Source organism: Hypanus sabinus, chromosome 14, assembly GCF_030144855.1.
Source record: "Hypanus sabinus isolate sHypSab1 chromosome 14, sHypSab1.hap1, whole genome shotgun sequence".
NCBI lineage: Eukaryota > Metazoa > Chordata > Chondrichthyes > Myliobatiformes > Dasyatidae > Hypanus > Hypanus sabinus.
The window spans coordinates 105,637,042-105,653,487 of record NC_082719.1 but is presented as its reverse complement, the minus strand read 5'-3'; the positions used below and the strand labels follow the sequence as shown (position 1 = coordinate 105,653,487).

Genomic DNA, 16,446 nt, shown 5'->3' with positions numbered 1-16,446 from the left:
AATCAGTGTGGATGAGTGTGTGCCTACAAAGACTTACTGGACAATCGCAAACCAAACAATGTGGATGAACCAGGAAGTATGTCACCTGCTGAAGGCTAGATCTGTGGCATCGTGGCCAGGTCTATACCAGAAAACCAGGTATGGCTCACAGAGGGCTATTTCAAGGGTGAAAAGACAATTCGAACGAGATTGAAGGTGACATCAGATGCATGACAACTCTGGCAAGGTTTGCAAGACGCTACTTCCAACAAAGCGAAACCCAATAGCATGAATGGCAGTGATGCTTCACTACCCAGATGAACTCAACACCTTCTATGCCTGCTTTGAAAGGAAGAATATAACCACAGCTGTGAAGATCCCTGCTGCACCTGTTGACCATGTGTTCTCTGTCTCGGAAGCTGACGTTACCTGGTAAGGCTCTGAAAACCTGTGCCAACCAAATGGCAGGAGTATTCAAGGACATTTTCAACCTCTCACTGCTACGGGCAGAAGTTCCCACTTGCTTCAAAAAGACAACAATTATATCACAGCCCAAGAAGAATAATGAGCTGCCTTAATGACTATTGTTCAGCAGCACTCACATCTAAAGTGATGAAATGCATTGAGGTTGGACATGACTAGACTGAACTCCTGCCTCAGCAAGGACCTGGACCCACTGAAATTTGCCTATCAGCACAGGTCAATGGCAGATGCAACCTCAATGGCTCTTCACACAGCCTTCGACCACCTGGACAATACAAACCCCTCTGTCAGGATGCTGTTTGACTATAGCTCAACGTTTAATACCATCATTCCCACAATCCTGATTGAGAAGTTACAGAACCTAGGCCTCTGTACCTCCCTCTGCAATTGGATCCTCGACTTCCTAAATGGAAGACCACAATCTGGGCGGAGTGGTGATAATATCTCCTCCTCGCTGGCTATCAACACTGGGGCACCTCAGGGGTATGTGCTTAGCCCACTGCTCTACTCTCTATATACACACGACTGTGTGGCTAGGCATAGCTCAAATACCATCTATAAATTTGTTGACCATACAACCATTGTTGGTAGAATCTCAGGTGGTGACAAGAAGGTGTACAGGAGTGAGATATGCCAACTAGTGGAGTGGTACCGCAGCAACAACCTGGAACTCAACATCAGTAAGATGAAAAGAGCTGATGGTGGACTTCAGGAAGGGTAAGTCGAAGGAATATCCACCAATCCTCAGAGGGATCAGAAGTGAAGAGAGTGAGCAGTTTTAAGTTCCTGGGTGTCAAGATCACTGACGATCTAACCTGGTCCCAACATATCGATGTAGTTATAAAGAAGGCAAGAGAGCAGCTATACTTTATTAGGAATTTGAAGAGATTTGGTATGTCAACAAATAGACTCAAAATCTTCCATAGATGTACTATGGAGAGCATTCTGACAGGCTGCATCACTGCCTGGTATGAGGGTGCTACTGAACAGGACTGAAAGAAGCTGCAGAAGCTCATAAATTTAATCGACTCCATCTTGGGTACTAGCCTACAAAGTACGCAGGACATCTTCAAGGAGCAGTGTTTCAGAAAGGCAGCGTCCATTATTAAGGACCTCCAGCATCCAGGGCTTTTCCCATTGTTACCATCAGGTAGGAGATACAGGAGCTTGATGCACTCAGCGATTCAGGAACAGCTCTTCCCCTCTGCCATTCGATTCCTAAACGAACACTGAACCCATGAAAATTACCTAACCTTTTAAATATATATATATATTGTTTTTACATGACTTTTAATCCATTCAATATACACAAACTGTAATTTATTTACTTACTTATTTTTACTTTTTTTCTTCTACATTATGTATTGCATTGAACTGCTGCTTCCAAGTTAAATTTCACAACACACACTACTGCTAATAAACCTGATTCTGATTATTTGGAATAAGAGTGGATTGCCTACAGAAAGCCTGCATGAAGGAAATTGTATCAAACTTGATGGTTTTTGCATTAAATGGTAAAATCAGCAAAGGAATTTAAATATAACTGGTGACTTTAACAGCTGCAACTACTTAAAGCAGAAGAGAAAGAAAAACAGGAAACCATAGCCTGACACTTGTAATAAAGAAAGTACTGGGATCTATTATTAAAGTAATAATGAAAGAACACAGAAAATAGTAGGATAGGGTAGATTTATGAATGATAAATCAAATTTGACAAATCTGTTAATAGTTTTTCTTGAGGTTGTTACCAGCAGAATAAATATGCAGAAACCAAATGTGATTGCTGCCCCCACAGAATGCATGATGCTGGACTGACAGATTGAGGATAGCTGATATGTACAGATAAGAGCGTAGGAATAAATGTGTCATTTTGGGGTTGGGTGGTTGAGATCAGTAGGCTGCAGCAAAAATTGTTGCTACTATAGCAATGAGGGAACTAAGTGCAATGTGTCCACGAATGCTGATGATACAAAATTCTGGCAGCTTGGGCTGGGAGGATGACGCAGATACACATCAACATACACAACTGACAGACCAATGGAAATGAATTAACGACGACAAAAATTTTCCCCACACGTTATAATCTATCTACCAACAAAATGAGGAATAAGAGCAGGTAACCACCTGGCTTTTCAAACCTGCTCTGCCATTCAAAATAATAGCAGATTTACAACTTCAATGCCATTCTGCTGCACTGCACCTATAATCACTTTACTCTGTTAACATCCAGTGAGCTATCAATTTCTGCTTTGCATTCAATTAACTGACCAACCAAGGTCCCTCATGGTCGATAATTCCAACGATTCATCACCATGAGTGGAGAAATTTCTTGCGATCTCAGTTCCAAATGGAACCCTTATTTTAAGACTGTGACTTGGGTCTGAACACCCGATTTAGCCAGGTGGAAACATATCCAATCAGTTAAGCAGTCTCAAGTGCCAGTTTCAAAGAGAACTCTTCTCATTCTTCTAACTCTCAGTAGTGACAAAATTATTGAGTGTGCCCAAAACTGACAATCTTTGAAAAAAAAGTCTCTCTCCTGCCATGGTAATTTTGAGCACAGATTATCACTGATTAATTATTAGTAACAATAACTATGGACTTTTCTTAAGGAAAAAGGATGAGCCCTGTTCCTCAAGACAAACAAAAGCTGAAGGAATTCAGCAAGCCAGGCAGCATCTATGGATGGGATTTAATTAACATTTCAAGCTGAGACACTTCAAGTGCTAGAACATCAGAAAGTTTTTGACGAGAACAGGCCATTCAGCTTAACAAAGCTTGTCAAATTCCTATTCTTTAACATTAATAAAAGTATAAACCTTTTAAAAAGACTAATGATAAATATGATTTCCTAATCGTATTGCTATTGTAACTGTTAACTATTCAAATTCTGATGTGTACTCCAGATCTGTGAATACTTCAAAACACATCATCCAATGTTATGTATTCTTGCTACCGCCAAGTTGATGCCAATCCAGTGTGAAACATTTCCTGTAAAAATCTCTCATTACTCTCAAGTTGTAAAAAAAAACATACGTTGCTTCATTTGGCAGTAAAGATACATCTTTTTATTATCAATGGGATTTAAAGAATTAGGGTGGCATGTATTTCACAGGCTTGCCATCCCAGCTCTGGGGAATCTACACAGTCTCTCCTTTCATGGTCCAACTTAATTGAAACAAGATATTTTCATTCCTACACTCAGATGTTCTCAGAAAGGGCAACATGCCATGTCTTCCTAATTGCTTGCTGCAGCTTCAAATTGGCTTTCAGAGACTGTGTAAAAGGTCTGCTGGGTCTATTTGAATATCTCTCACATTAAAAAAGTACTCTGCTCTTTTGCACAAATGTTATCAAAAAATATTTCCTGTACGCAGTGCTTTAAGATCAAGGACAACTTGCTTCCACTTGTTTTGTGGGATTTGAACTGAAGAGGCGATGTGATTCTTCCATTGTTTACACATACATGTCTGTGCACCCCCAGTACAGTGCCTCATGGTTGTCAATATCAGATTGAAAGCAAGTAGCCATGGGCCAGGAGATACCCAAACGAAGGTGCAGATTTGCAGCAGCTCATAAAATAAAAATACTAAATAAGTTCTGAATACTTCCTCAAATCATTTGTTTGCTTAGAAATCAACTCTCAGAACAGCTCAGAATAGAATGATTGCTTCAGGAACCACAGGAATTGCATGGAGAGTTGGTAGATTGAATTCAAAATTGGCTTGGCCACAAAAGACAGAGTTGTAATGAAGGGTTGTTATTCTGATTGCAGCTTTATGAACAGTGCTGCAACATCAGTTTGTGAAACATACACAGAATAGTAGGTTTGCAGACAAGGTAGTGTTCAAACATTCTGATAGTGAGGAAGGTTCAGGGATTAAGGAGAGAGACAAGATGGAAATGTGGATAGAAAGGTGACAAAAAAGGTTTAATCCGAACAAGTGTAGCAGTTTGGCATGTCAAATGTGAGAGGAAAGGTCCCACAAACCATAGGCACTGAAATGGCTTGAAGTGCTTAAAAGCATAAATGGCAGGGATTTATTTTTTTTAAAAAAAACAGGAATTTTGGTGCACTATAGGATCTTGGGGAACAAGCTCATTGTCCTCCCAAAAGTAGCAAAATTAGCAACAACACAGTACAGTTGTAAAGACAATATATAACGTACTTGCCTTCACCAGTTGGGATGTGGAGTATGAATGCCAGGGAGGTCAATTACAGCTGCGTAACATTTGGTCAGGTCACATTTGGAGTATTGTGGGTAGTTCTGGCAGCTGCATTACAGGATGGACATGGAGGCTCTGCAAAGGGTGCAGGAGAGGTTCACCAGGATGCTGCCTGGATTAGAGAATATGAGCTATGAGGAGACATTAGATAAACTTGATCTGTTTGCTTTGGAACATTAGAGGCTGAGGGACAACCTGATCTAAGCACAGAATTATGAGAAGCATAGACATCAGTGTTTTTCCTAAGATGAAAACGTCAAAACTAGAGGGCATAGCTTCAAGATGAAAGAGGTAAAGTTTAATGGGCAAAGTGGTAGGTGGAATACAGTATAGGGAAGTGCACTTTGGTAAAGGGATTAAAGGTGTAGAATATTTTCTAAATATAGAGCAAATTCAGAAATCAGAGGTACAAAGGGGCTTGCAAGTCCAGATGCAGGGCCCCTTAAAAGTTGAGTCAGTGGTAACGAAAACAAACATAATGTTAACATTCACTTTAAGAGAACTTCAATATAAAAGCAGGGATGTAATGCTGAGGCTTTGTAAAGCAATAGTCAGACTGCTCTTGGAGTTTTTTGCACAGATTTGGGCCTCTTATCTAAGAAAGGACCTGCTGACTTTGGAGAGGTTCCAGAACTGAAAGGATTAACATATGGAGAGTGTTTGATGGCTCTGGTCCTTAAAAGAATGGGGGGGGGGGGGGGGGGGAGGGGGTGAATATTGAAAGGCCTCGATAGAGTGGATGTGGACATGTCATATCCTGTAGTGGGGCAGTCCAGCCTCAGAATACAAGGGTGTTGTGAGTGTGCACGCACGTCTGTGTGTCTATACAAATATGAATAAATACATGTAGTTAAATTAAATACATAGTGCAAAATTGGAAATAAAGTACCGAGGTAGTGTTCATGGGTTCAATGTCCATTCAGAAATCAGATGGCAGAGGGGAAAGATGCTGTTCCTGAATCATTGTGTGTGTGTCTTCAGGCTTCTGTACCTCCTTCATGATAAACTCTGCCTTTTTGAGGCACTGCTGCTTGAAGATATCATGAATACTATGGAGCCTAGTGCCCATAATGGAGCTGACTAACTTTACAACTCTCTGCAGCTTAATTCAATCCTGTGCAGTCGTCCCCCGTCCCCCCCCACCAATACCAGATGGTGATGCAGTCAGTCAAAATGCTCTCCATAGTACATCTGAGGAAATTTGTGAGTGTTTTAGATGACACCAAATCTTCTCAAACTCCTAATGAAATATAACCGCTATCTTGCCTTCTTTATAGCTGTATCGCTATGTTAGGATCAGGTTAGGTCCTCAGAAATATTAACACTCTGGAACTTGAATTTGCTCACACTCTCCACTTCTGACCCTTCTATGAGGATTGTTATGTGTTTCCCTCATCCTACCATTTCTGAAGTCCACAATCAGCTCTTTGGTCTTACTGACATTGAGTACAAGGTTGTTGCTGTGACACCACTCATATCTTGCTTCTGTATGTCCTTTCATCCCCATCTGAGATTCAGCCAACTATGTTTGTATCATCAGCAAACTTATAGATGGCATTTAAGCTGTGCCTAGCCACACAGTCATGGGTACAGAAAGAGTAGAGCAGTGGGCTAGACACATCCCTGAGGTGCGCCATTGTTTATTGTAAGGTGAAGATGTTATTTCCAATCCGCACAGATCGTGATCTTCTAGTTAGGAAGTTGAGGATCCAGTTGCAGAAGGAGGTACAGAGGCCCAGATTCTGTAGCTTATCGACCAAGACTATCGGAATGATAATGTTTAACGCCAAGCTGTAGTCAATCAACAGCATCCTGACATAGATATTTACATTGTCCAGGCAATTAAAGGCCAAGAGGAGAGTCAATGAAATCGCATCCGCCACAGGACTATTGTGGCAAAAGGGAAATTGAGGTGGGTCTAGGTCTTGCTGAGGCAGGAGTTGATTCTAGCCATGACAAACTTCTCAAAGTGCTTCACTATACTACTGTGTGCTACTGAACGATAGTCATTAAGGCAGCTCACACTGCTCTTCTTAGGCAATGGTATGACTCATGCCCTTTTGAAGCAGACAGCAAGTTCTGATTGTAGCAATGAGAGATTGAAAATGCCTTTGAACACCCCTGCCAGTTGGTTGTCACAAGTTTTCAAAGCCTTACCAGGTACTCAATAAGGGCCCGCCACCTTGAAAGGGTTCACCCTCCCGAAAGACGCAGCTTAATATCAACCTCCAAGACAGTGATCACGGGGTCATTAGGTGCTGCAGGGATCTTCATAGCTGCAGTTTTATTCTCCCTTTCAAAGTGAGCATAAAAGGCATTGAGCTCATCTGGGAGTGATCTCACTGCCATTCATGATGTTGGGTTTCACTTTATAGGAAGCGAGTACTAGCCTGCAGTATATTTAAAGCAAAGGTTGATAATTTCTTGTTTACACAGTGTATCATACATTATGAGGAGAAGGCAGAAGAATGTGGTTGAGAGAGAAATTAATCAGCCATGATGGAATGGCAGAATAGACTTGATGGGCTAAATGGACTAATTCTGCTCCTATGCCTTATTGTCTTAGTTAATTTTTCTTTCTAAACTAGCAATAACTCGCACTCGAGATTACCACAGAATTTTTTTTTAATTCGAAGGATACAATGTTTGACTCACTACCACAACTTTCTAGAAATCCATGTCATATTGTTTAAATGCAGATGTACTGCAAAATGCATCTTTAGGAAAGCTTCATCTTCATTGAATTTATTGAAAGTAGATTTATTTCATTTACATGACCTTCATTATCACAAAACACTCTGGTACTTAGATCTGAATAAATTTCATCATCTCCCCTTTTTACTGATTACTCATGATCTAGGGGTGTCATTTAATTCAAATAGTAAGTAAACAGATACAACCTTGACTCCCACTTTATGCTGGGAGGCATCTTTGAGACTCTTGTTAAGTCATTATGGATAGCACAATTAGTAGAACTGCTGCCTCTCTGTTCACGTGACACAGCATCAGTCCCGACTTCCAGTAACCATATAACCATATAACAATCACAGCACGGAAACAGGCCATCTCGGCCCTCCTAGTCCGTGCCGAACTCTTAATCTCACCTAGTCCCACCTACCCGCACTCAGCCCATAACCCCCCACTCCTTTCCTGTCCATATACCTATCCAATTTTACCTTAAATGACACAACTGAACTAGCCTCTACTACTTCTACAGGAAGCTCATTCCACACAGCTATCACTCTTTGAGTAAAGAAATACCCCCTCGTGTTTCCCTTAAACTTCTGCCCCCTAACTCTCAAATCATGCCCTCTCGTTTGAATCTCCCCTACTCTCAATAGAAACAGCCTATTCACGTCAACCCTATCTATCCCTCTCAAAATTTTAAATACCTCGATCAAATCCCCCCTCAACCTTCTATGCTCCAATGAATAGAGACCTAACTTGTTCAACCTTTCTCTGTAACTTAAGTGCTGAAACCCAGGTAACATCCTAGTAAATCGTCTCTGCACTCTCTCTAATTTATTGATATCTTTCCTATAATTCAGTGACCAGAACTGTACACAATATTCCAAATTTGGCCTTACCAATGCCTTGTACAATTTTAACATTACATCCCAACTTCTGTACTCAATGCTTTGATTTATAAAGGCCAGTGTTCCAAAAGCCTTCTTCACCACCCTATCTACATGAGACTCCACCTTCAGGGAACTATGCACTGTTATTCCTAGATCTCTCTGTTCCACTGCATTCCTCAATGCCCTACCATTTACCCTGTATGTTCTATTTGGATTATTCCTGCCAAAATGTAGAACCTCGCACTTCTCAGCATTAAACTCCATCTGCCAACGTTCAGCCCATTCTTCTAACTGGCATAAATCTCCCTGCAAGCTTTGAAAACCCACCTCAATATCCACAACACCTCCAACCTTAGTATCATCAGCATACTTACTAATCCAATTTACCACCCCATCATCCAGATCATTTATGAATATTACAAACAACATTGGGCCCAAAACAGATTCCTGAGGCACCCCGCTGGTCACCGGCCTCCATCCCGATAAACAATTATCCACCATTACTCTCTGGCATCTCCCATCTAGCCACTGTTGAATCCATTTTATTACTCCAGCATTAATACCTAACGACTGAACCTTCTTAACTAACCTTCCATGTGGAACTTTGTCAAAGGCCTTGCTGAAGTCCATATAGACTACATCCACTGCCACTACATCAACATCCCTCGTAACTTCTTCAAAAAATTCAAAAAGTATTGAGGGAAGTTCGCATCTTCTCTGAGATCAACTGGTTTGCCTTCAGCTGCACCAGTTTTCCAATTACCACTGCAATTTGCCTCTTATGTCAGCGGGAGGTGGATACTCGGAGAGGATAGGTTACAAAAAGATCAGGGACTGTGCTTTCCCAGCATAGATGCAAAGGGCTGAATAACCTTCTCAATCAGAAGGAAATCTTCATGAATAGAAATTTTTAAAAGAAATCAAGGTGCAATTGTTCTTACCCAAGCTGTGGTTAACTGGTGATAAGGTACTTGGCGACATTTCTGCAGGAGACCCTAAAAATGAAAACACTGACATTTTAGCTAAATCAAATTATTGCACTCAGTTTTATATAATTGTCTATTCACTATTACAGATTAAACTTGCATATTTTAAGCTAAATTACTGTCAATGTCAAACCTCAAGTTCTAAAAAAGTTGGCTTAATTTTAAGTCACATTTCTCTTACACAAATTAAGGGAAAAGTACAATTTAGTTTTCATTTAAATCAAGACAAATAATCTCAATACATTAGCAAAAATAAACTATTTGAAAGTTGCACAATTGACTGTAAATTCACCAATAATCAATGAAGAAAACAGATGCTCACCTGTATCCATACTTTGGTTCATTTGTTGATCACTGGTCTCTCCATCTTCACTAATGTAGCCAGGGGGAGGTGTTTCTAATGCATTGAGAGAGCAGCTGTTTTACTGTTGCAGTGATCAAATGGCCACTTTAACTATGTCATGTAAGAAAATTATTTACTGTCACATTAACACCTGTAAACTCCACCACATGTTCATTGGTACACAAGAAGATTCTGCAGCTGCTAGAAATTTTGAGCAACAAAATGCTGAGGAGACTCAGCAGATCAAGCAGTACCAATGAAGAGAAATGAATAGTTGATATTTCGTACTGAATCTCTGATGGAGAGTCCCAGGCCTAAAATGTAACTTGTTCATTCACAAGTTACTTTCAAATGTTTGAATGTCTGGATATTTGAAAAGGGAAACAGAAATAATGAATCTGGACATGTGGATTAAAAAGCATCCAACACAACCCCACTATTTACTAGAGGTAAACAGAATTTCATAATGTATATTGTATACATTTCTCTGACATTAAATTCACCTACTGAGTGAAAATAAGACTCGATTACCCAATATTGTTGGAATCTATAATGTATCATGACAGACCACACGAGAGGAAGAGGATTGAGAGGAAGAGCTTAGATTTATGACAAGAACATCACATCTAACTAATGAAATTTAACTTAACAGTCGATGTTGACTGTTTATTCTTTTCCATAGATGGTGCCTGACCTGCTCAGTTCCACAAGCATTTTGCATGTTTACTCTGGATTTCCAGCACCTGAAGAATCCCTTGTGTTTAGAATTTAATTGAGAATTATTTTTTGGCAGGATATCATGAGAATGTGGAAAGAACCACCAGTGGATGTGAAGGATTTAGATTTTGAAGAGGCTTTTGATAATGGTTCAACTGGATACCGATCATCAAAGAACATAAAGAATTGTAGGTAACATACTAACAGATTGAGAAATAACGATCAGACAAACCAAATAGAGGGAAAAAGAAGTTCTCAGGCTTTGTTTAGTATAGTATTACATGAGTACTCCAGCTCCTGTTATTCACAATTTATAAGCAATGATTTGGCTGAAGGAACCTTAGTAAACTAAGTGGCTGAGTGAAGGTAAAAAAATGTCATTGCAAAGGAAATTCTCTATTTAGAAGCCTCAGTATCCAAACATTAGTTGAGTTAATTTAAAACTAGAACCAAAGAAATAAAGGTTAGGATTTGGTTAATTAACCATACTATTGTTTTTCATAATTCAATTTATTTTATTTGATTGATCATGAATTTGGGATACCGTGATTCTATCAGTGTGATTTATATAGTGCATTTTATGCTATCTTATTTTGATTTATAAGTATCCTTATGAATTCTGTATTTGTGTATATGAAATTTAATAAAAATATTTGGGAAAATGAAAAAGGATTTGGATAAGGACAGAGCAACCCACGGGGGGGGGGGGGAGACACAGAGAGAGAGACACACACACAAGAGGGCAGAGAGACATATGGAGAGAGAGACAGAGACACACACACACAGATAAGGAGAAAGGCAGACAGAGGGAAAGACAGAGAGACACACACACTTGGAGAAGAGACACACAGAGGGAGACACACAGATAGGGGCGTGAGAAACAGACACTCGGTGGGGGAGAAACACAAAGAGGGAGAGAGACATACAGAGGGGGAGATGGAAACACACACACGGGGGGAAGAAAAGCATGGAGAGACATATGGTGAGGGGAAATATACACACACACACATACACATAGGGTGGATGAAAGACAGAGGGGTACACACGGTGTGGGGAGAGACCCACACATGGGACAGACAGCAAAAATATTTCATGGGAATAATAGAGGAAGTATGCGATTAGGATAGAGAGCTTGATGGTAGCCACAGGAGGCACAGACAAATGCCTCATTTCTGAACACAGGATTCTGCAAGAGATGCTGGAAGTTGAGAGCAATGCAGTCAAAATGCTGAAGGAGTTCAACAGTACTGGCAGCATGGATTAAAAAACCTTCATTTCAGTCCGAGGCCCTTCATCAAGACTGGAAAGTGGGAAGATGCCAAAATAAAAAGTTGAGGGGAGGGGAAGGAGGACAAGCTAGATGGTTATAGGTGAAGCTAGGTGGATGGGAAATGTGAAGGGCTGGAGAAGGAATTTGACTGGAGAGGAGAATGGACCATGGAAGAAAGGGAAGGAGGAGGGCCACCAGGGAGAGATGATATGCAGGTGAGAGGAAGTAAGAGTTCAGAGAGGAGAATAGAAGCTGAAAAGGTATGGGGAAAAGAATTACCAGAAGTAGAAATCGATGCTCATGTTATCAGGTTGGAGGCTACCCAAGCAGAATATGGAGGTGATGCTTGTTTACCCTGAGACTGGCCTCATTGTGGCAAAAGAGTCCATGGACTGACATGTCCTTATTCCTGTCTGTAAGTTGGACCTCTGAACAGCAGCCAGCAGGTGGCATTGGCTTATTATTGTCACATGTACTGACATACAGTGTACAAATTACAGCGGGAGATAAAAAATAACAATGTTACATAGTAATGAGTGATTTCAACATGCAGGTAGATTGGGAAAAATTGGCTGGTGCTGGATCCCAAGAGAAGTAATTTGTAGAATGCAGCATCAGGCAGCACCTATGGAGGGGAATATATTGTCGACATTTCTGGCCTAAGTTTTTCATCAGACTTGGCTCAAAATGTTGACAGCTTATTCCCCTCCATTGATGCAGCCTAACTTACTGAGTTCCTCCAGCACTGTGTGCGTTGCTCACAATTTCCAGCATCTGCAGAATCTGTGTTTATCATTTGTAGAATACCTGAGATGGCTTCTTTCTTTCTTTTTAAAACAACAGCAGCTTGTGGTCTAGCCCACAGTCACAGGGTTACAAAGTTGGTCCAAGCTCATTTGGAGTTTTGTGTAGAATCTAATTGCCACATTACTGGAAGGATGTGACCTACCAAATATTGAAAGACCTAGATGAAGTGGATGTGCAGATGATGTTTCCAATAGTGGGGGAGTCTAGATCAGAGGACACAGCTTCAGAATACAGGGAGATCTTGTTAGAACAGAAATGAGAAGGAATTTAGCCAGAGGGTGGTGAATCTGTAGAATTCATTACCACAAGTGGCTTTTGAGGTCAAATCAATGGGTATATATAAAGCAGAGGTTGATAGGTTCTTGATTAATAAAGGTGTCAAAGGCTATGGGGAGAAGACAGGTGAATGGGGTTGAGAAGAGAAATAGATCTGTCATTATACAATGTAGGAGCAGATTTGATGGTCTGAAGCTATGATTCTATGACAACATCCAGTAGGTCAGCTCCAGGTTTATAATATAAAATTAGAAAGCAACTGTTTGATCAAGATTTCTCTTGAGAAATGAATTTCCTAAATGACTAGTTTACTTTTAGGTCAACATACAAACCCCTTTCTTAATTACCCTTGAGACAATTGTGGTGAGCCACTGTCCTGAGTTTTAGTCCTGTGCGTCCAAATACTTAATCAGATGGAGTTTTAGCAATTTGAACAAATTATAATGAAGATGTGGATATTACAGTGTCAGGATAGTACACAAATTATGGGTGAGGCACAGAGGTGGGATTGATGGTGGGCATAGAGGAATCTTGCATATCTGCTGCTCTTGTAGCATAGTGCTGACTACATTTGTAAGTACTGTGAAAGAAACCTAGTGAGTTCAGGATGCGCATTCTGCAAATGGTGCACACTCTAGCCACACCACTGAAGGAAAGGGTTAATGCTGGTGAAAGGGAATCTAATAAAGCACACTCAAAGGGAAGTGTACAATATTCCATCATCTCCCACTAAAGGAAAATCAAGAACAGGAATTTGTCAATTCTTTGCCCCAAGTCTTCTGCATGCACTCAACAAGTTCATGACTGAACTTGTCTGGCCTTAACGCCAATTCTTAATTTTCTCTGCATAGTCCTCTACTTCCCATTCCTCACAATTAATGCCCAAGGTAGTCGCATTCTCTCTTTGGAGATGCATGTGCCACACAAGCATTTCTTTCCACATTCTCAACCAGTGTCTACATGTGAATTGGAACATACAGGAATCTGTTTAAATTTCCATCACAATTAGAAGTTATAAATATTAAAACCTCTTTTCCTTTGATAATCATGAAGATTTTCATTCTTTCCAATGAATCAAAATTAGCAATGGAGTCTACATAGCCAATTATTGTGTTACTTATAGCAAAGATCCTGATGCAACGTAGGATCAGAATTCTGCCCCCGTCCTTTTCCTTCCCTCCCTCATTTCTATGAAGAGAAAGTCATATTTGAAATATGTTTTCAGTATGTACTATCTTGTACTTTACTCTCAACATCCATTTGTTCATTAGTATAATTTATATTAATAATTCAGAATTTTTAGATTTTCACTAGAAAGAATTGCTTGATCAAAGGATAATCATCTTTGCTTTCTAATGCTCAAGGTTAGCCTGCTATCTATTCTACATTTTGCTAGTAATTTAACTCATTTTAAACTGAAATTGGACACATGTAGACTCATATCCCTTTTGAAAAGATGTCCACTGGAACATGTTCGTCAACTAATTCTTCCATCTTTTTAGTGTGAACATGGACCCATTTCATCCAAAACCACAATCTGCCTCTTCAACATATAAAACCAGTAACAATACTTCAAATGGAAAATAATTTATATTTCCAGTTATAACTGTCCCTGCATGGCTACTTTTCCTTCATGTGGAAATAAAATTGCGCTAAGCACAAACCAGCTCACTTCACAGTAGTTGGTGGAACTGTCTAAAAGATTAATACCTGGGATATAGTTGCTCTGTGGTTCTATTCCAGATGGAAAGTTAGTGTTTTCAGGGATAGAATGGGTGTAGTCATCAAGTGGGGGCAGCTCTGCTGGAATTTCCGTGTGTCGTGGCACCAGTACAGGAGGTAAAACTGAAACCAAATTGTAGAAATAGTTAATAATGCTGAAACTTTATACTGTTTTCTGGGACGTGACTATTCTTTACAACGGTAGCAAGTATAATGTAGTTAATCCTTCCCATTTACAGAAATGATATAAACATACCCATATAGAAAAATCAAGTACCACCTGAAGATTTTCTTCCATTTATTATGTTTTATTTGTGGGTTAAGTCATTTTTAGGACTTCTCTAACAGGATCAGAATGGATATAATGAACCATCACTTTCATTTCTCTATGCAAATCTATTTGCTAGAAAATATCTTCAGATTTAAATATCTCGCGCCACAAATTTGATGGAATTGGGGACTAATAGGAAGCCTCTCATTATTATGAATCTTTAGGGTTGAAGTGCCTTTTAGAGCAATGTACTGAAGAAGCTCCTCAGAATCTAATATTCCAAATGTATCAATGTATGATTTCAATGTGGATTTTCAGAAGGCCTTTGACAAAGTGCCGCACATGAGGCTGCTAAACAAGATAAGAGCCCATGGAATTACGGGAAAGTTACATACGTGGCTAGAGCGTTGGTTGACTGGCAGGAAACAGAGAGTGGGAATAAAGGATCCCATTCTGGTTGGCTGCCGGTTACCAGTGGTGTTCCACAGGGGGTCTGTGTTGGGGCTGCTTCTTTTTACATTGTATATCAACAATTTGGATTATGGAATAGATGGCTTTGTGGCTACGTTTGCTGATGATACAAAGATAGGTGGAGGCGCCGGTAGTGCTGAGGAAACAGAGAGTCTGCAGAGAGACTTGGATAGACTGGGGGAACAGGTAAAGAAGTGGCAAATGAATTGTCGGAAAGTGTATGGTCATGTACTTTGGCAGAAGAATTAAACGGGCAGACTATTATTTAAATGGGGAGAGAATTCAAAGTTCTGAGATGCAACGGGATCCTCGTGCAGGATACCCTTAAGGTTAACCTCCAGGTTGAGTCGGTGGTGAAGAAGGCGAATGCAATGTTGGCATTCATTTCTAGAGGAATAGAGCATAGGAGCAGGGATGTGATGTTGAGGCTCTATAAGGCACTGGTAAGACCTCACTTGGAATACTGTGTGCAGTTTTGGGCTCCTTATTTAAGAAAGGATGTGCTGACATTGGAGAGGGTTCAGAGAAGAATCACTAGAATGATTCCGGAAATGAAAGGGATACTGTACGAGGTACATTTGACCGCTCTTGGACTGTACTCCTTGGAGTTTAGAAGAACGAGGGGGGACCTCATAGAAACATTTCGAATGTTGAAAGGTATGGACAGAGTGGATGTGGCAAAGTTGTTTTCCCATGGTGGGGGAGTCTAGTACAAGAGGACATGACTTGAGGATTGCAGGGCGCCCATTCAGAACAGAGATGCAAAAAAAATTTTTTTAGCCAGAGGGTGGTGTATCTATGGAATTTGTTGCCACGGGTGGCAGTGGAAGTCAAGTCATTGGGTGCATTTAAGGCAGAGATTGAAAGGTATCTGAGCAGTCAGGGCATCAAAGGTTATGGTGAGAAGGGGAGGGGAAATGGGACTAAAGGGGAGATTGGATCAGCTCATGATGAAATGGCAGAGCAGACTCAATGGGCTGAATGGCCGAACTCTGCTCCTTTGTCTTATGGTATGATGAATTGCACTGAGGATTCAAAAGTAAAAATAATTACTGGCATTCACCCTACATGTGCTGTGTGGTCTGCACTGTTGATTGCGTTTTGCACCTTAGTCCTGGAGGAATGCTGTTCCATTTGGCTGTATTCATGTATGGTTCAATGACAATTAAACTTGAACTTGAACAAATTAAAATACCAAAGGCACAAAATTATGTTTCCTTGTTTAAATATATTTTTTAACATCACATGAAAAAACTGCTTCAATTTAAGAGATTATCCATTAAAATAACTTTGCTGTTTTATCAGATATAACACTT

The 16,446-nt window shown here is 40.2% G+C and overlaps 1 protein-coding gene across 2 annotated transcripts in view; it reads right to left on the bottom strand.

Annotated features, from left to right (window-relative positions):
- smad2 (SMAD family member 2) overlaps positions 1-16,446 on the bottom strand; it is a 127,351-nt gene that overhangs the window by 32,419 nt on the left and 78,486 nt on the right. For both annotated transcript variants that reach the window (XM_059989765.1, XM_059989766.1), the window contains 3 exons: positions 14,377-14,511; positions 9,576-9,650; positions 9,209-9,262 (listed from right to left, as the gene is read on the bottom strand). In XM_059989765.1, coding sequence (XP_059845748.1) covers positions 9,209-9,262; positions 9,576-9,650; positions 14,377-14,511 — 264 coding nt within the window. The remainder of the gene's footprint in view (positions 1-9,208; positions 9,263-9,575; positions 9,651-14,376; positions 14,512-16,446) is intronic.